Source organism: Cenococcum geophilum (genome assembly GCF_001692895.1).
Source record: "Cenococcum geophilum 1.58 unplaced genomic scaffold K441scaffold_17, whole genome shotgun sequence".
In the NCBI taxonomy this organism is placed as follows: Eukaryota; Fungi; Ascomycota; class Dothideomycetes; order Gloniales; family Gloniaceae; genus Cenococcum; species Cenococcum geophilum.
Window position 1 is genome coordinate 2,354,893 of NW_027137575.1, and position 25,583 is coordinate 2,380,475.

General features: G+C 36.8%; 1 protein-coding gene across 1 annotated transcript; it reads right to left on the reverse strand.

Annotated features, from left to right (window-relative positions):
• Window positions 1-20,406: 20,406 nt before the first annotated feature.
• Window positions 20,407-23,365, reverse strand: K441DRAFT_658912 (uncharacterized protein). The gene is made up of 4 exons (XM_067648439.1): window positions 23,140-23,365; window positions 22,121-23,033; window positions 21,455-22,047; window positions 20,407-21,399 (listed from the first exon to the last, which is right to left on the reverse strand). Exons 2-4 carry the CDS (start codon window positions 22,995-22,997, stop codon window positions 20,818-20,820), a joined length of 2,052 nt encoding a protein of 683 aa, XP_067504961.1. The 5' UTR covers window positions 22,998-23,033; window positions 23,140-23,365; the 3' UTR covers window positions 20,407-20,817.
• Window positions 23,366-25,583: the final 2,218 nt, after the last annotated feature.

Consider the following 25,583-nt stretch of genomic DNA (forward strand, 5'->3'; position numbering starts at 1 on the left):
AAAGTTAATAGAGATCCCCCTACTAGCTAAATAGGAACAGCTTTGCGTAATTTTAAAGACTAGTTCTTGCCCCCCTCTAAGAGAATTAAGCTGTAATCTCTTAATAGCCGCTTAGCTATCTATAAAAATATATACTTATTTCTCTTTTAGTCTTTATTATTTTAGGTATTTTAGGGCCCTATAAACTATATAAAGCTCTACATTTATAATTTCTATATAGGGTCTTAGATTTTAGTTTATTATATATTTAATCCTATTTCTCTCTCCTATTTTACATATAGTAGCTATATTTAATTTACTATTTTTAGAGCTATCTATATAGTATATATCTACTAGGTCCTACTCTAGGGATTCTTATAAAATTTCTACTAGTCTTAGATATTCTTATACAGCTTCTTCTTTACTACCTCTTAAGATAGAAAAGGATGCAGAAATAGGAGGAGACCACCGTTTTTGCCAATTTAGAGAGGTTCTCTCTATTTTCCAGTTTTAAATTAGCTGCTAAACTCTAAAAGTTAGAGATAGTAGCTGTGTTTTTGGCTATAAGAAGTACTTTATAGTAAAGTTTTTATAGCTAGAACTAGAGCTAGAACTAGCTGCTAATTCGTCCCTATCTTTATTGATATCTTCTATATAGACCTTCTTAATTGCGTAGTTTTCCTTAAATTTTAGGATTTTTAATACGTAGCTATTGTAACGCTTTTTTAATCTAATTTTAGGAGGAGGAATAGAGGCTTTAATCTCTATAGCTTGGCTAGGAGATCCTTTAAACGCTCCTAGAACTAGTTTTAAGGCCTTATTTTATAGAGATTGGTACTTATCTAATAGGTAGTCTTTAAATTTACTTTTCCACCAGCATTGTACTTTGTAGTCTGCTATAGTAGTAATGTAAGCTATATAGAGCTATCGTATGGCTTATAGGGATAAACCTCTTTATATATTACCTAGTCTTCTAATTAAATAGAAGGCTGCTTTTACTTTAGAGATTTATATTTCTATATATTGTTTAAAAGTAAGCTTAGAGTTTAGGAATACCCCTAACTACCTAACTAGGGGTTTAGGGGATATTTCTACGTCTCCTAGCTTTAACCCTTCTTTTATAGTAGTGCGTTTACTATAGAAGTGTATAAGCTCTATTTTGCTAATATTAAAACTAACAGCAGCTTCTTTAGCTTTAGATATTAGTTCTAGCGCTATTCTCTCTAGCCTTTTACAATTAGATTTGGCTGATTTTAAGGTAACTATAATTGCAAAATCGTCTATATAGCTAAGAGAATAGGCTCCTTCTATCTATATGCTGTAGATATTTCGTATATATTGTATAAATAAAATAGGCGATATAGGCGATCCCTATAGTATTACTGTTTCCAGTTCTACTTTTTCCCATATTTATAACGGAACCTTATAGCAAGAACTACGATAGGCTTGTTATTGGGCTAGGTGTATAGGAAATGNAAGTATAAAAGTNAANAACGTANTAATAACTNGTNGAGTGGTTGCCTAANAGATTAACTCTAATTATATTCTGAGAATTACTATAAGGAAGGAACTATCTAGGTAGGGACTAAGGGTCCTTAAATACACAACCGTACTCCTATAAAATCCTTCTTGTACGTAATGTATGTATTATCTATATTAGATATAATATCCCTTACGTTTAACACAGCCAACGCGTTTAACCATTATGTAACTTACTTACTATTTTTTATTACATAGCTCTACTGGTTTTATTCTAGACCGTACTTATATTAACTAACTAGCTTCTTTTAACTCTTCTCTAAGTAGTTATAATATTGTACTTAAAGCGTCCGTAATATTATCTCCCTCCTTTCTATTTTCGTCCTTAAAGATACCTAGCATCTCTAAGTTGTTTACTAGAGGTATAATATCCGTCTAATTAATTTGGTTAATATTGTTACTTATTATACCTAAAGCACCTTCTTCCCTTTCCTAGGTTAAGCGTCGCCTTTGTACCGTTTCTTTGATATTATCGCTAGGTAAAGTAATAGCGATTCCTTGCTCTCGTTGTGTAAAAGAGGGGTTAAGTTACGTTATAATCGCGAGTCCCTCCGGTCGCTAACCTTCCTCTTATTTAGAATGCACTTGCGCCAATATACGTTCGTTGTGCGATGTCTATTCCGCATCCGATACTAAATATGCGCGTTCTATTACTCTAAATAGTCTTTAAGTCCCCCTATTAATTTATCTTAGGGTTTTATATTCAATCTGCTGCTGCGAAGCTTAATAGTAAGCTGGCGTCTGCGTTGCTTAAGGTTTAACGTGCCTTAGAAAAGTCTACGCGCGTCCTTAAAGTCCAACGTCTGGCTCATGCTCGTCTTCAGCGCCTTAAGAAAGTTCGTAAAAAGGTCCGTTTTAAGGAGTAGAAACTTATGAAATAAGGTTTGTAGGAACTAGGTAATAAAAGAACGGATTCTCCTCTAATAGAGAAGGAAACAGATCCAAGTAGTTCAGCAACTGCTCTTCTTAGGTCCCCCTTAGGTAACTTATTTTTTAGCAATTCTTCCTTATTAATACTACCTAACCTAATCTCTTCTAATACTCCTATACCTTTCCCATAGCGTTCTTTAAATTCTCTAGTGGCTCCTAGGTAGTCTTAGTATAGCCTATCTACTTAACCTTATACTATATTTCATTGTTAATATCCTTATAATTAATAATCTTCGAAACTTGCCATTCGTCTTCTTCTTATCCTCTATATATGTCTACTTTATAGCTTAGTGGCTTAACATTCCCATATACTGGTTCTAGCATTGCGATGTGCTATATAGGGTAGATCTTTATTTTAGCTAGTAGGTTTAACTTAAATATAACCGGTAAAATCCTCTATATAATTTTAAAAGGTCCTAGTCTAACATAGTCCAATTTCTTACTTAGTCATCAACTCTTAAAAATTTTATATAGTAGCCACACTTTATTTCCCTCCTTAAGATCTAGTCCCTTAGATCTCTTAGCATTATAGTACTTTTTTATTCTCTGCTGTACTACCTTAGCTGTCTCTATAAGGTCTATATAAAGATTTATTAAATCCTTTATTCTTTCTTTAGCTATACTACTCGTTTTCTTCGCTTACCGTAGTAACAACGATGTTCTTAGCTTATATCCATAATTTGCCTTAAATAGTAATATACCTATCCCTTCTTAAGGTATTGCGTTATATATAAACTATATAACTAGTAATAGCGATACCCAATTGTTCTATACATAATTAATATAATGCCTTAGATACTATTCTAGTGTCTAGTTTAATCTTTCCGTTTAACCGTCTGTCTATAGATAATATACGGTAGAAGTTACTACTTAAACTCCTTACTCTGCTAAAAACACTTCCTAGAATGCTGCTATAAATCTTAGATCCCTATCCGATATAATCTTGCTTAGTACTCTATATCTTATAAATACTTCCTTAACGTAGATTCTAGCAATATCTTCCGCTAAAATTTCTTCTATATATGCTATAAAGTATCCCTACTTTATAAGCTTATCTACTATTACTAAGATCGCGTTATAATCTTGTCCGGTAATAGGGTCTTTTAATTTTAGCAACTTAATAATAAAGTCCTATAATATAACCTCCCATAGTCTCTCTGGTATTTTAATAGGTTATAGCCCTCCATATAGCTTATACCTTATTAGTTTATTCCTTTAGCAATCTAGATATTCCTTTATAACCTTTCTGGCTATCCTCTAGATTCCGTTAATAATATACTCCTCCTAAAGTCTTAACACTAAGCTCGTGGCTCCATTATGTCCTTAAGTTAGTCCCTTATAGAAGTCCTCTATGAACTGCTCTGCTATACTTCTTAGGATATACTTTGCTTCTTAATTTTTGTATATATCCGTCTATAAATCTTCTAGCTATACTTCTAGAATTCTTTATGCCTAAAAGCTTTTTAGTATCTCGTAGACTTTCTCTAGTTTATCGTCTTCTTAAGTTGCTGCGATTTTTGGATGATTGTACCTGATTAATCCGTCTATATCTTTTCGCAATAAAGCCCCTAATAGCTTTTCCTCATTCTGTAGTTTAGCTTTACGGCTTAGAGCATCTACCCGCGTATTATCTGTACCTTTGGTATACTAAATCTTAAAATAGTATTCTGTAAGCATCTCTGCCCATCTAACCTGTCTTTAGTTAAGTTCCTTCGTTATTAGGAATCCTATTAGGTTCTTATAATCCGTTTTAACCATAAATAGTTTCTCTATGCCTTATAAGAATGCTCTCTATTCCTTTAATACTGCAACTATACCTAATAACTCCTTATTATAAATGTTATAGTTTAACTCTAGTAGTATTATCTTCCGACTATAGTATGCCACTAGGTGCCATCTATCTTAATGCCTTTATATAAAGCACGCCCCTAGTACATAGTCTAATATATCTATTTCTACAACCGTCTCTAGTCCTAGTTAATAGATCTTAAGAACTGGCTCCTAGGTAAATAACTCCTTAACTTTCTTAAAGAGTTCTCTTTACTCCTCTCCCCACGCCTATAGTTCTTCTTTCTTTATTAATCGCGTAAATGGCTTAATATCCTTTAACTACTGCGCTATAAATCTTCTGCAGTAATTATAAAACCCTAGGAATAATCTTAACTGTATAACGTTCTCTAGTTCCTACTAATTTACTATAGCCTTAATCTTCTTTAGATCTATACTAAGTTAGCTTAGTTTAATGATAAATTTAATAAAATTGGTCTTTCTGGTAAAGAACTCGTATTTCTTAATTACTATTAGCATCTATTCTTCTTGTAGTCTCTTTAAGACCCATTTAACGTGTTCCCCGTATTCTTCCTTAGTTATTAAGTAGATAATAATATCGTTAAGATATACCATAACAAATTCATCCAAGTGTTCTCCTAATATATTATTAATATACTTCTAGAACGTTGCTGGTGCGTTTATAAGCCTAAATTATATAACTAATGGTTTATATAGTCCTTCCTTTAACCTAAAGACTGCCTTCTACTTGTTGCCTTCCTTAATCCTAATCTAATAGTATACCCATCTTAGATCTATCTTTGTAAAGATTTGCGCGTTACCTATCCTATCTTAGATTTCGCTAATTAAGGGTAAAGAATACCTATCCTTTTTAGTAATGCTGTTTAACTGTCTATAGTTAATACACAGCCTTAGTTTGCTATTCTTCTTTAATACGAATAGTACTGGATAACCCGCTAATAACTGCGATGGTCTAATATATCCCTTTTATAGATTTTCCTAAACAAACTCTTTTAACGCTCTACCTTCTTCTTCAGTAAGCTTATAGATTAAAAAGAACCTTAGACTTATTCCTAGTTCTAACTCTATTTTATGGTCCTATGCTATATATTTTAATAGCTTTTTACTTTCCGGTAACTATAGTTTCTTGCCGTACTTATAGTATCTCTTTAGTATATAACTTAGTCCTTTTTCTATTTCTTCGTAGGTTACTCCTACTTAGTACTATACTAACTTAGCTTATTATCGCATTTTGCGGCGTCAAGTATCTCTAATATTAACCTATCCTGTAATCCAATTAATCCTTAAATTATATTCCTATAACTAATGCATACCTAATACTACCTTGTCCCGTCCTAATAGTAGGATATTAAAAGACATCTTAATTTATCTCCCTTTAATAGTTATCTAAATAGGTTCTGTTTTAAGATTAATAATCCCTCCTCTATAGGTTATTGGATCTCCTAAAATTATAACTAATGGGTAAGGTTACTCCTTTTATCTATAAAATAGTCCTATTCTCTTAACTGTTGCTAGTAAGATATAGTTTCGCGTTACTCCACTATTTATTAGCGCTTTAAACTATTAATCTTACCAATTAACTTATAAATTTAAGTATCGTCCTTAAATTCCTTTAAGGGTCTAAGGCTCTACTACTAGCTCTCTTTAGTCCCATAGGCCTCTACTTTTCCTAACTATTAGCTGCTTAATCCTAGTATACTTAGCTCGCTCTTTAGCCAATGCTTAGTTCGCTTTTTGTCTTTAATATACTATAGACACGTGTTTTTTAGGCATTTCTACTACTATTGTCCGTCTAAGCATTCTTCCGTAAGGAATCTTTCTAGTTAAAGTACTAAACTTCCTTCCTCTTAGACCTCTGCTAGATGCCATTTATACATATATTTGGCATTCCTGTATTATTGCTTGTCCGTTATCCAGTATATCCTTATAGGGTATTTCTAATTCTTTTCCTTTGGATTCTTATATATTTCGCATATATCGTCTATATATACAATCTATAATAACGTATAGTGTGCTAGGTACTTTAGGTTAACTCTTAGCTCGTCTTCGTCCCTAAGTTTAAACCTTTATTATACTAATTTAAACATTACAACTTTATTCACAGGTACTAAGATGCGTCTCTTGCTTTTCTAGTCCTCTAAACGTTCCTCTAGATCCTTTAACGTTATAATTAAGGCTCCTTTAATATACGTTATGGCCTTCTCTATAATTAGGTAGTTTTAGATAACTTTTTTATCCAACTATATATAGAAATCTTCCTACTTATTATTATGCCTTTGCCTATACTACCTTTAGTATAGCTACTAGAGTATATACGGTCTGTCTATAAGGAAGTATCTTCTTATTACTATATCGTAACAGCCCTTTATATGTTGTTCCTTAAACCTAGTTAGAATCCCTAGATCCTCTTTATCTTCTAGTTTAGTAAGCCACTTAGCTCTTAGTATACCTACTCTTAGCCTATTAGTGATTCTTTATACTAGTACTCTATCCTTTATATATCCTAATATGCTAAATCTCTTATCTAGTTTCTGTTCTTGCCATGCGATAATTCTTTGCCTAAACTCTTTTATAGTTTCTTTTAGTTTGCGCCTTACGCTCTAATCCTTAAAGTCGTCTTACTTCTTAATCTTAGTATTAACTTTTCGATCTTTAGGCTAAACACTACGTTCCCCTAGTAAGTCTTCTAGGTTTATATATCTGTCTCCTAATCTAACTGCTATTTATATCGCAGATTCTCTAATCTATAAAGAAGCTCCTTACCTCTTACCTATAGGTGTCCTCATTTATACTCCAAATTCTTAGTCCCTTAGATTCTTTAATCCTAAGCTTGCTTCTAACTTAAGCTTAGCTCCCGCCTTAGTTTAACTAGGCGTTTATAGTATTCTTATCTCGTTTTAAGAGTCTTAAATCTCACTTATCTTATTTTAAGAGTCTTATGCTATAGGAAACTCTTGTCCTAAGCTTATTCATATATTTCTAAACTAAGTTACTACCCTGCTCTATCGGTTTTCGTCCATTATAGGTCCTTAGGTATGCCTTATCTCGTCTTAAGAATTTTAGTCGTCTCTTATCTCGTCCTAAGAATCTTAAGCCTTTAGCCTTTTGCCTTTATTAAGTGCCGAAGTAGTTCGCTATCCTACTTCTCTTACGTCTCGCGAAGCGATAGATATTGTGTCTAGTGGGGTTTTAATCCCTATTAATGTTCCCTATTCTGTAGTAGAATTATCCTCTGCCTCTAGTATAACATCTCTAAGGTTTGCTCGCTCCTAGTAAGCGGCCCTTATTGCCTTATCGTTATGGAATGTTTCGCCTATGTTAAATTCATCGTCCTCAATATCCGATCTGCGAACTAGTTCGTTAGTTCCTCTGCATCCTATAGGTGCTAGCTCTTATAGCTAATAGCTTGCGCCATACTTAGCGTCCTTATAAATTTAGTATACGTTGTTATAACAAAACGCAAAACTTCTAATTAAACACTCTTTTATTCCTCGCAGCATATTATTATCCCTCTATACGTGTATGTCGTCTACTAGTCTCGTGCCCTTTACTGCGTAGTGACTCTGCCCACCTCTACAGTCTCTAATATAATAACCCTATTTTCCGTAATTTATGTAAGCTCCTTTTTTAAACTATTTCTCTTATTATAGAGTCCGCCTAAATATCTTCTGCTGTTAAGATCCCTAATTCGGCCTCTGTTCCTTAAACCTTTAATTACTTAATCCTTATCCTCTGGGTTTCTATAGTTTGCTCCATCTCTTATAGGCTTCTTTAGTACTACTTAGGTCCATTAGCTTTGCGCCATACTATATTTTCTAACTTAGCTTTTATTATTGCGTACTCTACGCCTTATATAACTATAGAACTCTATCCTAGCCTCTCTTAGCCTGTTCCCTTTAGAAGATCCTATTATTAATCTTAATCGCTTAATCTATTAATTCCCTTAGGGTATCCGCATCTTCCATTAGGATAATTACGTCCTAGACTTTAGCCTTAAGTCCCTATTTATACTGTGCTATAAGCGCCCTATTATTCCACTCTACTTATATTGCTAGTATCTGGAACTGTGTTATATACTTAATTACTAAAGTTCGTTACACGAGGTTCTAGAGTTTTCTTTCCGCTATAGTTGTTTCTTCCAGGTCTCTAAATATCTGCGTAAGTTGTTCTACGAATCTTTCCTAGCTTAAGAATATAAATCGCACGTCTTAGTTAGTGGTCGTTATTCTATTTACCTATATCTCCGTAAGGTAAGGCTTAAATTACTTAAGTGCTTTTCCTGACAAGAATAGTCCTGCGTAGGCTATCCGATCCATAGGTGTAGGTAACTTTACTCCCTCCTATAAGACCTTAAAGTGCATCTGCGTAAGGAATCCTTTAAGCTTTAACCTTTCTTCTGTGAATCTCTCAATTAATAGTAGCTTAATCTTTGCTGCTCCTATCCCGTTAAGTCTTTCTTCCAACACTATATTATTAGCTATTAGCTAGTCAACTATTTCCTATAGCTGTCCGACCGTCACAGGTTGCTATAAGTTAGTATCTGCCATACTAGTATTACCTTCTGTCCTTGAAGTAGTTGCTGCCGTTAATGGCATCGTGGTAGCTGCTTTTGGTGGCATGTTATTTAACTTCTTATATTAATACCGTAACTAGGTAGTAATTGTATAACGGAACCTTATAGCAAGAACTACAATGGGCTCGTTATTGGGCTAGGTGTGTAGGAAATGCAAGTATAAAAGTCAACAACGTAATAACAACTGGTGGAGTGGTTGCCTAATAGATTAACTCCAATTATATTCTGAGAATTACTATAAGGAAGGAACTATCTAGGTAGGGACTAAGGGTCCTTAAATACATAACCGTACTCCTATGAAATCCTTCTTGTACGTAATATACGTATTGTCTGTATTAGACGTGACGTCCCTTACGTTTAACACAGCTAACGCGTTTAACCATTATGTGACTCGCTTACCATTCTTCGTCATATGGCTCCACTGGTTCCATTCTGGACCGTGCTTATATTAACCAACTAGCTTCTTCTAACTCTTCTCCAAGTAGTTGTAACATCGTACTTAAAGCGTCCGTAACAATATTTGCCTATTAAAGGAAATCTGTAGCTTTCTATTATTAAGGAAGGTAGCTACCTATTATATAAACGCTATAAGTAGCCTAAGTTCCTTACAGATAGATAAAAGCTAGTTTTTAGAGATATAGTTAAAGGCCCCTTTTACGTCTAGGAATAACGTAGTAGCTATTATTTATCTAGCTTTTTTCCTACTATTTTTAGATTGGATATTATTTAAAAGTAGTATGACTGCGTTTATTGCGGACCACTATCTTCTTCCTTTTAGTTACAAATTTTAAAGTAAGCTAGTAGTACTAGCTAGATATCTTAACCTAGTAGTAAAGATCTTCTTTAGAGTCTTTCCTAGGCAGTTTAATAAGGAGATAGGTCTATAGGACTTTGGTAAAAAATAGTCCTCCTTATTTACTTTAGGGAGAATAACTCCTTAAGCTTCTCTTTAGGCTTTTAGTTAATAGCCTAGGGTAAATAAAATCTGGTAGATTCTATATAGAAGATCTTTTATAATAGGGTAGGCCTTTTATAAAATTGTAAAGGATATTTTATCTAGCCCTAGGGCTTTTTTATTAAAGCTAAAGAGAATTGCCTATTTAACTTCTATTTTCTCCAATTTTGGCCATTTCTATTTACTGTTTATAGTATAGTCCTTCCACTCTATATAGCTAGTAGAAGGGGGTTTAGGAAATAGAGTAGTAATAAAAGCTTTCTACTAGTCTTATAGTCCTATCCTTGCTATACTATAAACTAGGAATTATTTATAATGTTTTCTCCTTTATATATTTTAGGGTAGTAAAGATATCTTTTCCCTATACCTTTTCTAGAAAGCTATTCCAGTAATTAGTTTTAGCTTCTCTTATTACATAGAAGTATTAATTTTTAGCTTCCTTATACATTAGCATTTTATTAGGGTGCTAAGATCCTAAAGGCCTCCTAATAGGATTTTAATTTTCCTAGATGTCCTAATCGTCTTAATAGGCTCCTAATAGGCTCCTAGTAGGATTTTGATTTTTCTAATCGTCCTATTAGGGTCTTAATAGGAAACTAGTATTTCCTAATTATCCTAATAGGCTTTTACTAGGATCTTTAATTTTCCTAATTATCCTGTTAGGTTCCTAGCAGGATACCCCTAAGTAACACCCTCCTTCCCCCTAAAGCGACACTGTAACTAACTACCGATACCATGTCAAAACGTTATTTATCTCACTAGCGTACCACCTTATTTTAGTTGCCTAGCCCTTAACTCGCTTACCGACTTGGTCTACTTTTATGTAATTATACCACTTGATTTCCATAGATTTATAATTAAGTCACTCGTTTAATACCTATACACTGTAAAGTTTATAGATACCTATGTATATACCCCTTAAGCAACACCCTAATGCGATACCTTAGGTGCGCGCGCGCGACATATAGTGCTATTAGGCGCGACACACAGTGCTATTAGGTCCCCGCTATATTCCTAATAGCCTATACGTGCCCTACTAAGTTACCCCCTTTATAGCCACCTTATTTTTTACCCTTCCTTATATCCTCCCTACCTTAGGAAACACTAGAACGGCAGCTAGTAGACGACCGTTACCGTTACTAGACGACCGTTGCCAGAACCAGACGACCGTTATTAGAACTAGACGACGACCGTTACCAGAACTAGACGACGACCTTTCGAACAACCAGCCAGCGAATACCACGAACGATTCGATCGATTAAATTTGATATTAGCCCATCACCGAATCGAATCAAGGCCTCCTAGGGAGGCACCCTAGGCGACTACCGTTCGAATGTACAGCTAGCGAACGGCCATAGAGAACGATCTGGATCAATTAGAGCCTTCAATCGGGCCGACCCCTCCCCTGAATTGAATTAGATACTGACATAGGCAGGTAGGCAGGCAGGTAGGAGAGGACCGTCGCGATCGATTCAATCGATCGAATCGATCGAATCGAATCGAACCAGAGCCTCGATATCAGCCCGTTACCGAATGAGGCACCCCAGACGACCACCGTTTAAACGTACAGCCAGCGAACGCCCATAGAAAACGATTCGAATCAATACAATTAATCGCAATCGAATCAAGCAGAGCCTTCGATCGGGCCGACCTCTCCCCCGAATTACAGATACAGACAGGTAGACATAGACAGGTAGGCACGACAGGTAGGCACGACAGGCAGGCACAGGCAGGCTCGGACAGGTAGGACAGGCAGGCAGGCAGGCAGGCAGGCAGGCAGGCAGGCAGGCAGGCAGGCAGGCAGGCAGGCAGGCAGGCAGGCAGGCAGGCAGGCAGGCAGGCAAGGCAGGCAGGCAGGCAGGTACTAGGCCTAGTTAGGAAATCAGCAGACGGCCGGCTGATCATCCGGGAACATCGCCAATCGACGATTTGGAGCCTCCGCGAGAGGCTCCTCAGTCGATCGCCCGACGCCCGAGCGATCGTAGAGCTCCTATGACAGACACAGGCGGTAGGCAGATTGGATTATTTAGATCATATATAAATGAAATATTTTTGTATTTTTTGACTAGCTGTAAATACTGGAGTGTTAATATACCCAATTTTTAAATCTAGAATTTTTATTGTTGTCCTGATGGTCCGATGGTCCTAGAGATCCTGGAGGTCCTAGTGGTTACAGGTCGGCTAGGCCACGCTAAAAGGTCGGCCTACCATAAGCGCTAATGCACAATCCCTGTACGGGGCAGCCTCAACTCAAAATACAAAGTCATGTGGTCAACCGAGCCTAAATCGCTTATCCTACCACACAACTTACCTCTTAATTAAAATTAACTATTATAAATAACTAGTTATAATATGTTTAGAATATATTTAGAACATATTTAATATATATTCTAATTTAAAATACTTCTTTTTAGTAATAAATAAAATAAAAAATTTCAAGCTATAAAATAGTATATTAGAGTTAAATATAGCTATAAAAGTAAATTAAGTTTCTAATATATTTTAATCTAGTTCTAAATATATTCTAATTTAGTTCTAATTTAGTTCTAATTTAGGTCTAAATATATTCTAATCTATTTTTAAATATATCTAATTTAAAGTTCTTTTTATTATATTTATAATTAAAAATTATTTAAGCTCTTTAGGTACTAAATAAAGTTATATTTATTATATTAATTTAAAAAGTATAAATATATATTCTTAAGCTAATAATATTAGTTCTTTTAAATATAAAGGGTAAAAAATATTATAAATACCCTTAGAATTTATAATAGTTTTTATAAAATATAAGGTCTAATATAAAGAGAGTAAATAGCTTTTAATAAAAGTAAAATAAATATTTATAGATATAATATAAATAGGTATAGAACTGGTTTTAAATATATTTAATAATAATTTTTAATACATTTTAATTATATATAGCTAGAATAGGTTTGTAACTAGTTATAAATATATTCTAAATATATTAGAAACATGTTTTAAATATATTAAAAAAACTTATTATTTACCTTTATAGGTTTTTATTTTTATTTTAAATAGGCTTTATAAACAGCTTAAACTATTAAAATTACTATAAAATAGGCTATAAATAGCTTATATAGCTCTTTAAGGTAATAATTATTATATTAAAAAATATTTTTATAATATTTTTAAGATATATATATAAGAAAAGATAAGGTAGAAGGTAAGGTCAAATTGAGAGAGGCAGGGTGGGGTTTGGTGTAGTAGGCGGAGGTTTCGCCTATTGGGCCGACATTTTAGCGTGGTCGCGCCAACCTGTATATATGAGGTCCTAGAGGTCCTAGTGGTCCGGGCGACCTCCTAATAGGATATTAAGTGTAAGTGTCTCCTAGAGCTCCTAACAGCCCTAATAGGAGCTATTAGGAGCTGTTAGTACTGCTAAGAGGTACAAACATTTTGCTAATATAGGCTTTTAGTCTTAAACTTCTGGTAGGTTGTTCTTCTCGAAGTCTTTCTAGTTTTGCCATTCTTTTCCTTTTCTGTAGAAGCTCTTTATTCTACTATAGTTTAGAGAATTCGTAGGTTCTAGACCTAGGAATAGCTTTCTCTAATACTAGCTTAATATAGCTAGTAAGATCTATAACTAGATTATCCGCTAGCGTACTTATACTTTTATCCCTAAGTTTATATAAATCCTTTAAAGAGGCTAAGGGACCTTTTTCTCCTATTTTTATATAGGGGGTTTCTCCTACTAGCTCTTTTAGTACTAAGACTTTTGCTTCTAGTTCTAGCTCCTAAACTAGCTCTATTAGAAAAGTAGAGAAAAGCCCCTAGTTTGCCTTTTTTATAAAGAACGGAGTTTCTTAAAGAGGGTTTAGGTATCTTTACGTCTCTCTAGTAAATAAAGATAATGCTATAGTCTTGTAGTTAGACCCTGTTTCTTCTATTATAGTCTAATTATCCTAGGTATTTTCTTTAAAGTTTCCTAAGTAGAAGGCTAAGTCTATAATAGATTTTTCTCTTATATTAGATCTGTAAAAGGTCGCTTCTTATTTATTAGAATTTAGTAGTTGGTAGTTATATTTATCTAACTAATTTATTAGTTCTTTAGCTTTTCTAGTTAAGTTTTTAGCTAGTATATTCCACCTTATATAGTATAGGTTGTAATCTCCTACTAGTATAAAGGGAAGGTCTAGTTCTAGTTCTAGAATAGCCCTAGAGATAGTATATCTACTATTTCTTTAGGTTCTAAAGTTCTTGTCTAGTTATCTCTTATTATAGATATTAAGCAGTAGAAATCTTTTAAATTGGCTATAGATTTCTAATGCTATAGTATCTATGTCTTTGCAGATATCCTTCCTATTTCTATATTATAGGACACTAGAACTAGTTTTCCTTATATAGATAGCTACTTTAGGGCGAATAGATAGATTGCTAGGGAGGATAAAGTTAAATATAGGATGTGGAATAGAAAAGTAGGATTCTTTTTACCTATTTTTCCAGGTACTAGGTTCCTATACTAGAATAATATTTATTTTTCTCCTAAATCCTATTTCTAGTAGGGTTTGCTATGCTTCTTATCTTTTCCCTATATTATGTTATATAAAGGAGATTTCTCCTCTAGCTTTAGAAGCTAGGGAGATTTCTTTTTCTTCCTGTTTTAAACCTTCTAAGTATATATTTTGTTAGATGCCTTCTTAATAAAGGTCTTCCCGCTTTATAGTATGGTAATTGCCCGTTCTTAATAGAGGTCTTCCCGCTTTATAGTGTGGTAATTGCCCGTTCTTATTATAGAGGTCTATTACTAGGCATGGTTTTAGTGGATACGCGTAAATGCGAACTACTATCGCTTGACGTATACCTCCCCTACGATGCATATATCTTAGGGGGATTCTCTAGGTGTTTTTTAGGGTTCTTTTAGTTGGTTTTAGTCTTTTTAGGCCAGGTGCAGTAAGAGCTCCTTTTTTCCATTTATATAAATCGGGCTAGTATTAGTAGAATTATCCCTAAGTAGGGTATAGAAGGACCTTAGGGCCCCCTAAGAAAGGACTCCCTAATAACCCTAAAGTAGGGAAAACGTATTAATAAAGTAGGCGAAAAAGTAGAAGAGGAATAGTATTATACTAAGACTTAAGCTCGTGTATAGAAGTAGAGGAGAAATATAAAAGGCTAATAAAAATAAGAATAAAGATAAAAATAAGAAAGGAACTAGAGTAAAGTATAGAAAAATACTAGAAAGCTAACTACTATAATATAGTATTAGATAAACTAACGATAGAGAGTTATATAGGAGTTAAAGGTAAGATAAAAGCAAGCTATAATATAGCTAATACTATTAGAAGGTAAACGCCTAAAAACTCTATTAAGGACTAATAAAGGTAGAAAATATAATAGTAATACTTTTAAGGGTAGAAGTAATAGGACTAAAAGACTGGCTCTATGGAATAGGAGTTTTAGTAAACAACCCTAGGTATAAGTACGGCTGGCTAAAATAAATACTAAAGTATGTAATACTAGTATATCCTTTACGCACTAACTAAAAGATAATACTTCTAATAATAGGTATAGAGGACTATAATATAATACTCTTAATACGAAAAGGCCTTAAGGTAATTACCTAGTAGCTTATTCGCCAAAGCGTTTTAAACTAGTTTTAGGTTATAAAGAAAATAGTAAAGGAAGGTAAAGGGGTAGATAGGCGCCTCTTAGGGGCTCTATAGTAGAAATATAAAGCTTAGAATACTAGTACGCCCATAGGCTTACTATAGTAGTAGTAGTTACTAAAAAGACTAAAAGTAAGGATATAGAGAAGATCTTTACTACTAGCTTACTTCAAGATTTACAACTAGAAGGAAGAAAATAGCAGTCCGCAATAGATACAGTCTTATTACTTCTAAATAATATCCAATCTAAAAATAGTAGGAGAAAAGTTAGATAAAGGATAGCTACTGCGTTATTTCTAGACGTAAAAGGGGCTTTTGACTATGTCTCCGCAAACTAGCTTCTATCTATTTATAAGGAACTAAGACTACCTATAACGTTTATATAATAGGTAGCTACTTTCCTTAGTAATAGAAAGCTATAGCTCTCCTTTAATAGGCAGATATAAGAAAAAGTAAAATTAGAAATAGGGAATCTATAGGGATCGCCTATATCCCCTATCTTATTTCTACTATATCTACGTAATATCTGCAGGCTAGAGATAAAAGGAGCCTATTTCCTTAGCTATATGGACAATTTTACAATTATAGTCACTTTAAACTTAGCTAAATCTAATTATAAAAAGCTAGAGAGGATAGCGCGAGAGCTAATATCTAAAGCTAAGAAAGCTGCTATTAGCTTTAATATTAGTAAAATAGAGCTTATACACTTCTACAATAAGCGTACTAGTATGGAAGAAGGGCTAAAGCTAGAAGAAATAGAAATATCCCCTAAACCCCTAGTTAGGTAGTTAGGTGTATTCCTAGACTCTAAGCTTACTTTTAAACAATATATAGAAATAAAAATCTCTAAAGCAAAAGCAACCTTTTATTTAATTAGAAGACTAGAAAATATATAAAGAGGTCTATCTCTATAAGCCCTTCGACGGCTCTATATAGCCTACGTTACTACTATAGCAGACTATAGAGTACAATGCTGGTAGAAAAGTAAATCTAGAGACTTCCTATTAGCTAGGTACTAATCTCTATAAAATAAGGCCCTAAAACTAGTTTTAGGAGCGTTTAGAGGATCTCCTAGCCAAGCTATAGAGATTAAAGCCCCTATTCCTCCTCCTAGAATTAAAATTAAAAAGCTTTACAATAGCTACGCACTAAGAATCCTAAAATTTAAGGAAAACTATATAATTAAAAAGGCCTATATAGAAGAGAATGATAAAGATAAGGATAAACTAGCAACTAGCTCTTATTCTAGTTCTAAAAACTCTACTATAAGGCACTTACTATAGCTAAAAACATAGCTACTATCCCTAGTATCTAGGGCTTAGCAGCTAGTTTAGAACTAGAAAATAGAGAAAATCTCTCTAAAGTAGCAAAAACTATAGTCTCCTCCTATACCTGCATCCTTCTCTATCTCTAAAAGTAGTAAGGAAGAAGCTGCATAAGAACATCTAAGACTAGTAGAAAATCTATAAAAATCCTTAGAGTGGGACCTAGTAGATATATACTATATAGATAGCTCTAAAGATAGTAAATTAAATATAGTAGCCGTATATAAAATAGGAGAGAGAAATATAATTAAATATGTAATAAACTGGAATCTAGGGCCCTATATAGAAATTATAGACGTAGAACTTTACGCAGTCTATAGGGCCCTAGAATACCTAAAACAATAAAGACTAGAAGAGAAATAGGTTTATATCTTTATATTATTATTATTATTATTATTCATTGCTTAACGTCCGATTCGGATCCCTATTGGGCCTACGCGGACTACTCCTTATATACATGTAGGGAGAAAACTCTATTTGAGAAAACCCCGTGATCCATCTCCCTGCCTTTTAGGACTCGCCTACAAGGCGCCTGCGAGGCGCCTGCGAGTCACCTGTGTTTATATCTTTATAGATAGCTAAGTAACTATTAAGAGATTATAGCTTAATTCTCTTATAGGGGGACAAGAACTAGTCTTTAAAATTACGTAAAGCTGTTCCTATATAGCTAGTAAGGAGATCTCTATTAACCTTTATTAGGTTCCTAGCTATCTAAAAATCTATAGGAATAAAATAGTAGATAAGCTAGCTAAAAAGGGCCTTTCTAAAAGAAAACTATAATCTTTTTATACTTCTTTAGCCTACCTAGGGAGACGAGTAAAAGAAAAGATACTAGAATAGTAGAAATATAACTAGCAATAGAATAAAAGTAAAGGAAAACACTATACTAGAATCTGTAAAGGAAACTACCCTATTTCTTTTAAAGCCCCTAAGGATAAATATCCTAAATAGCTACAATTAGCTTTCTTTTAACTAAAACTAGAAAAAGGCTTCTTTAAATCCTTCTCTAAAACAATAGGGAAGGATAAAAAAAAGTAGATGCTTTAGGGACTATACCGCTGTACAAACCCCCACGCATCTCTTACTAGAATGCAGACTATATTAGGAAGATAGAAAGGAAATGCAAAGATAAATAGGCTCTTCTCTTTTAGAGAAGCTCTTTTGCATAAAGAAAGGAAGAGGGGCGCTTTTTCTATTTCTAAGTAGGATAAAAATAGCTACTAGAAAGTGGTTAAGAGCAGTAGAATCTTTAAAAGGAGGTAACTCTTACTAAAGTCTTAGTAAATAGACTATAGAAAGTAAAAGAATAAAAATAAACTACAAATAGGACAGGGATAGGCGTTAGGATTACTTATAATTTTATTTTAATTTTTTCTACTTTTTTTTACCGTTTTCTCACTACCTAATAGTTGTTAGCAACCTAGTATTTACTAGGAAGTTGTAAATCCCTAATTTAGGGATTTATAAACTACTAGGATATAGCTATTAGTATATATTAAGCTACCTAAAAAGGATTTATATATATAGAACTATAGCGCTATATCCTAGAGGCTACGTGCGCAGTATTACATATAGTATAATACAATAGATAACGTATTCCACCACCGAGCCGGCAGAACCACCGAGCCGGCAAGTCCATTTCCCTACCAAAAATCGTAAAAATCACAATATAATATCTTAACAACCACTTAATAATAAATTCTAATAATTTAGATTTAGACTTTATTAAAGTTGCATTAGTATATATGGTTAGTAGTTTTTAAGATATAGTAATTTGGCCATATTTTGGCCCCCAATTTTAATATCTTAAAAACTACTAACCTATATACTATGCAACTTTAATAGAAGCTGCAGAGTATATATAAAAAGTCTAAATCTAAATTATTAGAATTTATTATTAAGTGGTTGTTAAGATATTATATTGTGATTTTTACGATTTTTGGTAGGGAAATGGACTTGCCGGCTCGGTGGTTCTGCCGGCTCGGTGGTGGAATACGTTATATAAATTTAAAAAAATTTATATAAATGGCTATAAATAATCTATAGGCGACTCGCAGGCGACCTATAGGCGACTTATAGGTAGGTAGGACCTAAAGGCGGAGAGATATAATAAATGGTTTTCTTATAGAGTTTTCTCCCTATATATAAGGTATAGTCCACGTAGGCCTAACAGAGATCTAAATAAGACGTTAAGTAATAAATAAATAATATAGAACTATCTATTTAGGTTTTATCTAATAATAATATAATTATTTATTCTTAATTCTTAATTAATATCTTATACAGTCCCAAATAAGGTCTATATAGACTAATTCCGCTAAGTTAGGTATAAAAAACCTTTAAGGGAGATATAAGAAGTAGTATACCCATACTATATTAACGGGAGGAAAGATACCGCTAAGTTGCTGCTTTAAGACTCCTATAAAGGAGTGTTCTAATTACCTATTTTACCCTATCTATCCTTTATACTATGCTTTTATATTATTATAGATTGCCGTTAAATGCTATTACCTACCTACCCCTAGCTTTTTACTGCCCTATATGCATATCCGCCTCGCCTATAGTCTTCCTACTTATCCCTTATAACGTTAATTTAGGCCCTTAGGTTATTGATAAGAACTAACTAATTAGATTAGCTAAATTTAGTGCCCGTTCTTAGAAATATAATAGTGTTTCTATATAGGCTACTTACTTTAAGGACCTTAATGTTGCAAGAAATAGCTATATAAAAAAACTAGCCCTATTCTAATAACTATCTCTAGCCTCTATCTCTTATCTTCCTATATCTAATAGCGCGCTTAACCTAATATTGGCCGTAGGGGTGCACTAAACCCCTATAGTTAAGTACTTATACTATACTACGTATTAGAATATACTAGGTAGATTAAGGTATAGAGGGAGAAGAGGGCGGCTTAGATAAGAGGTTTATTATAGGCCTTCCGCCTATAAGATGTGTAGGTGCCGTATAGTATAATATTTTAGCTACCTAGTTAAGCCAGCTACCTAGTTAAGCCACCCTAAAATATACCAAAATCTACTAACTTTAGCCTTTTATAACTCTACCCCTATTAAAGATATTTAAATATGGCTACTTATATATAAAAAAAATATTATATTAAATAATATTATATTAGCTTAAATATAATTTTTTTTAAAAACATTATAAATAAAATTCCTTTATATATAAGTAGCTATATTAAAAATTTTATTTAAATATCTTTAATAGGGGTAGAGTTATAAAAGGCTAAAGTTGGTAGATTTTGGTGTGTTTTGGAGTGGCTCGACCAGGTAGCTGGCTCGGCTGGGTGGCTAAGACGTTATCGTCATACCGTATTAGAAGAAGTGGGTCGCTGCCGTAGGCAGATGCCGTAATTCGAGTATACTAGACGTGTACGTAAAGACGTGGTAGTCGTATTTGTAGGCCTCCGCTGGGGCTCATCTAATAATAATATAATTAGTTTAGTACTTTATAGGACTTTATAGGGCTAGGGTAAACTAATTTAATTAACTTAGGACTTTATAGGAGTCTATAAGCGTAGTACTAGATCTTTAGCGTTATATCGTAGCGATATTTTTTCTTAGGGGTCTAGTTTATAATATAAGTAAATAAAAGGGTTAGTAAGGCGAAGGCACGTAATGGTATAAGAAAAACTAAAAGTTTTATGGTATATAATAGATATATAGATGGAAGATAGATGGAAGATATAGATATACGCGTTGTTTTAAAAACGGTGTTCCCGCACGGACTGCTTCCTCGTTGGACGCTGACGTGCTAAGGGATACAATCAAACCATCTAGGAGCCATACGACGGTAATAGATTACACTTCCGACAAAGATAACTTGGCCTCATGAGTCGTGCTGTTGGCATACTGCCCTTCGAGCCGTCAATCACTGCTTCACGGACCGAAAATATAAGCACAATATCTTGCCCGGCAGGTCGATAGAAGTGAATACAACTTCAATTAAGTTTTCGTATAAATTAAGTGAAGTCAAATACACCAGACATGGAAAACCAAATAACCTAGATCGAATGCGTAAATAGTATGGGGGCACAGTTGTGCACTTAGGTCATCACCAACCTTTCAATACGGTCGCGTTTGCGGACCATCCATTTGTGGCAGCATTTGCATCATTGGCAGGGCTGGAGGGCCAGCACCTAGTGGGCCTAAGCGATGAAACATCTGTATCAATCGCTTCCCTACACTTGTTTCTAATTCTGTACCGTCTCTAGCGATCTTAACTTCTCTGTTAGCGTTCCAAGGATTGCGGAGTCCTCGAGTACGATAGAACGGCAGTCTGTTCGTCGAAATCCATTCGATCTTAAACGGCTTGCCCCAGGTTTGTGCGGTTGCAGAAGTATCGGCATCGGCCTGCGCCGAGTCCTCTTCCTTGTCCTTTACTCCATCCTCTTGTACATCTGAAATATCTGCCTCCCAAAATATAGTACCCCGTGCAGAATCGTCGATAATCCTCCCTTTTGGAGCATGTTCAGTAGCAGGAGTAGGGATAGATTTTGGAACATCGGTAGAATCCAAATTCTCCGGCTTTGGAACCGTCTCCATGATCTGAGCGGTATCTTGATGGATAGAGGACGCCATTCGCGCGTAGCCAAAATATTCGCCAGACTTATTAGCAGAAAAGATAAGGTAAACATTGTCGGCTGCCTGTGTGCTGTTAGTCTTACTTGCAAATGTTTAAGTGCAATAGCTGCCCACACACCTCGTACGCTTTATTAAGGGCTTCTTCGTTGTGTGATTGGGTCGCCCAGATACCGTTTCTCACACTGAGTTCAAGATCTTGCAACGTAAGGCTTTTCACAATGAAAAACTTTTCAGCGATTCGAGAGGTAGTTGCGCTCTCGCTACCTGTCGTCTCTTCTCTGATTTGACTAGGCTCCTCAGCAACCTCTTCACCCTCAGGAAGCTGAGGAGATCTCTGAGGAAATGTACTAGACTCTCGCGGCCCTGACATAGCAGAAGGTCCAATTGGGACGCCTGAAACCAGAGCTGAACTCCGACGCAAACGGCAAACTAAGCGGACTCCATGAAAACGAGAATCGTGGAACCTGTGCATTGCTGCGACACAAGACGCCTCTGTACGATAATTTACGAACGCACAGTTGCTTTTTGAGATAAGAAATAAACTTTCGATGTCTTTCGTAGCGTCCCGCGAAAAATGGTCCTTCAGATCCATTACAGTTGTTTCTTGTGGCAAGTTTCCGACCCATAAGGCGTGTCCAGATTGCTTTGGTTTTCGAGGCGGTCCACGAGGGATAGAATTGATATTAGCTTCCGATCCAGGCCTACTTATATCTGCCGTGAATTCGTGATATCGCAGGTTAGCCAAATTCATGATAGTGAAATAAAGTATGTTAACCTTTCGTACCTCCACTGCTTGGAAAAGCACTCATGCAACCGTAGTCGCTTGAAAATCCACCGGAGGCAAGCCGATTTGCAGAGGGATAACTTCCACTAAGCGTAGTTGGCTCAGTGCTTTGCGCTATCACAGGAACCTGGGCAGAGGGGAGGCTGGCTCTCCTATTGTATAGTGTTGGCTGTTGCGGAACTTGGGCGGGAAAGTTTTGGGTGAATTGAATCTGAGGACCACAAGGTGATGTGTAATATAAGTATTGCAATGGTTGTTGTTGGAAACTTGGGTATAAGGGTTGCAGTGGATTTGGGCTAGCTGACCGCTGTTGATTCGGATTGAATTGTTGGTAAGCGGTCTGTTGCGCACTCTGGCTGGCGACGAAGTTGGTTGGGTATTGACCTTGCCTAGAAGTAGGACTGTAGGGTGATTGACCTTGGTAACTGCCTTGCGAGTGTCCAGGAAATTGAGATATTTGCTGGAGCTGGTATACGAGAGCGGATGTTGAAGCGCCAGAAAGCGCTCTTGAGTCTTGCTTATGCGCTTGGGGAATGCTCTCTCCTGAAACTACTGAGGGGTACTCTGGGAGAGCACCTATCACAGCACCCATATTGAAGGACGACGTGCTGAGTTCCTGACCCGGGGAAACGTCATAGAATGTATTGCCTTGCTGGTTAGATGCTCGAGGGATGGCTAGGCGTGGTTGTGGTTGTGGTATGGAACTGAACTGCGAATAGAAAGGCGCATTATTACTAGGTGACCTGAGCTCGGATGGAGAAGGGTTGTTGGCGCCTCCTGGAGCGACTTTGGCCGAAGTACGAATTTCATCTTGTGAAGTATCCGTGCTCGAAGACTCCAGAGGCTGGAAGCCGGTATCGGTGGGTATGTCGCCCATTTGCTCCTCGACAATGACGAGCAACGCAATCCACTGCTGCATCCACACGAAAGCCATGTCAGCCCATATTTCGCATCAACCGGAAGATATTTGAGTATGGGAAACAAAGACTCTGGACTAATTCTAGACCAAGAAAACGTACCTTACTCTATATCAGATGAATTATCTCCTGTGGCAAGCCAGGATGGGTGACCTCCTCAAGGAGTTCGTACCGCCCAAAAGAGGCTTTAGAAAAATATGCCAATCAACTGAGAAAGGTGAGTGGAAGTGAGAAAGTAAAAAAAGAAGCATGAAATAGGTGGCGTCAGAATTGGAGAGGATCAACCGTTTCGCACGAGGCAACGGGCCTGGAGAGACAGCTCGCTTGGAGCGGGTCGAGGGTGATCAAACTCGGGTGGCCAGTCAAGCCGCAGAAGAAGAGCCTAATGCCCTTTCGAAACTGTCAGGCAAGCCGGCAGCGGGGATTATAACGGTAAGACTCGTGTGGAAGCTGGCCGAAAGAGGCCGGAGAGGCAAGAAATGATAGGGTAACGCTATGGAGAAGGCTAAGGAGAGGTTTAGACAGCTTGCCGCGAACTTCAACCGGAAGGACGCAGGAAGCCTCTGCTTCAATTGCCTCCCACTCCTTTTACTTCCACGCAATTGATTGGGTGAGAGCTGGATGCGGGCTGGTGCCTTAATTCCTAGCACAGAGGGCTGTGAAGTAGCGACGAGCAAAAACTGAGGAGGCGAATTGATCGCCAGAAGGGAGGAAAGTAAGTTAGTAGAGCTGGGAGTTCATTCTTAAAATAATAAAAACGAACGAGCGTCGCGGAGTAGTGGTCTGAGTGCTGCGGCTTAGTGTGGCGAGTGATGCAGTTCGAGACTTGCGAGGATCCTGGTCCAGGGAAGTGGTTGCTAAGGACGAGACGAGCTCTGTTTTGGCAAGCGTTATCTTCTACAGAGTAACGCTCTCGTAAGTCTATAAAGGCTTAAGGTCCGCTGGTGAATATCGAGGTTGTTCACAAGTCAGTGGTTTTATATTCAAGAGTCAGTCCGGCATGGCTGGGGCATTCGGTGCCTTGAAATTACTTTAAGTCTCTGGCTAACTCTGGAATATTCCGAGTCTCGACAGTGGAAATATGCCTTTAAACCGCTGGCCGCCGTAACCCACACGGCGACGTAGGGTACTCTAGCGGACCACAGACCGCTGATGAAAGGTAGCATCTTTCCACAGCTCGGGGCTTTGAGTGCAAAATGCATGATTGGCTCGTGACTGGAGAGAAAGCAGGAAGGGCCGGGCATAAATGTCAATGACATGATCTGAGCTAGAGTAGAGTCTAGTGGGCAGGGTCAACAGCAGGAAAACCACATACGGATACAGGGCAACACGACCAAGCGACAGAGGTCAAGGGACCCTGCATCACCGCCGGCTAGTCAGCGGTACAGCATTCGATAAACTGTGAGAGGGTAGTTAGTCCGATGGATCAATTTGTGTGCGCAGGGCAATACAGGTGAGGTGGTGGAATGCATTTCGACGCCACAGCAGGGAAGCCAGAGAAGCAAAGGTAACGAGCTCCAGCCTCCCGCAACCGCTGCGGGTGTCCATCATTGGATGGAATTACTTCCAGTGGAATTGCCAATTGGTATGGGCCTTTGCGCCTCCCCACAACGCTCTATGCCGCTGGCCCCTGCAAGACTTTGTTGGAATATTCCAAGGTCTTCGACTTTCGGCGTCCAACCTGGCATAAACTACTCGTCAAAACGCCGTCATCAACAGAAAAAAGAGCCCCCTGTTTACGATAAGATATTGCGTCTTATTTCGCACTCCACTCTCCGTCTTCGAACCCAACGCTGACGATCTGCGCATCTGACTTGTTTGCCGGTTGTGCCCGCCTGGCAGAACCACCGCCGACGAACCGGAGAAAACGGCGATCTCGAGTCATAGGCGTAAAAATATAACATTCGTCAGACTGATCTTTACCCGCTGCCACAGTTCTAGCTGTCGATCGTGTGGCAAAGGCTGAAGGCGAAGCTTTAACACCAAACGAGCCGCACTTACCGAGTGGCTAGATCCTGTTTCGTGACAGCGGCGCATCACTACCGCATGGCATTTTGACAAATCCCGTACTTAGGGCCAGGGTGTCTGACGTCGGTGGATAGGCGAATTGACGTGTAAATGGAAGCTTGGTCACCAAAATACCTTGCGCCACCGGCACCCTAAGGACGCTCGTTTTTTTGGGGCTTGCGACTCGCGCCAACCTGACAGGCTACCTACTGAATGGGTCCTTCCGTGCCTGTTCCAAGGGCACAGGCCTCTAGGAGTGGCGGATTACCGTTTGTTTGATGAACATGCAGACGCTATCTTTTCGGCTGATGACCCCGAGACCGAATAATCTCTCTCGCCACAATGTCTTAATTGTGACGAGCCGTAACGACGTGTTCCGCACGACGTGTCGTTTCTTGAGCTTCAAGCGTGCGCGCATCCCCGAGAGGCATATGCAACTATAGTTCAGTCCTTAAGCAGTTGAACCTGAACTAGAACCATCTTGAGACCTAAAAAAGGCCCCTGCTGATTTGATATCACTGTTCTGCCCCATACTGGCT

Excerpts from the sequence above, each read along its gene's own strand:
- K441DRAFT_658912 (XM_067648439.1), bottom strand. The coding sequence starts at position 22,997 with ATGGGCGACATACCCACCGATACCGGCTTCCAGCCTCTGGAGTCTTCG. Across the intron at positions 22,048-22,120 it reads TGCTTTTCCAAGCAGTGGAG|ATATAAGTAGGCCTGGATCG; the intron begins GTACGAAAGGTT and ends AATTCACGGCAG. Across the intron at positions 21,400-21,454 it reads CCCTTAATAAAGCGTACGAG|GCAGCCGACAATGTTTACCT; the intron begins GTGTGTGGGCAG and ends AACAGCACACAG.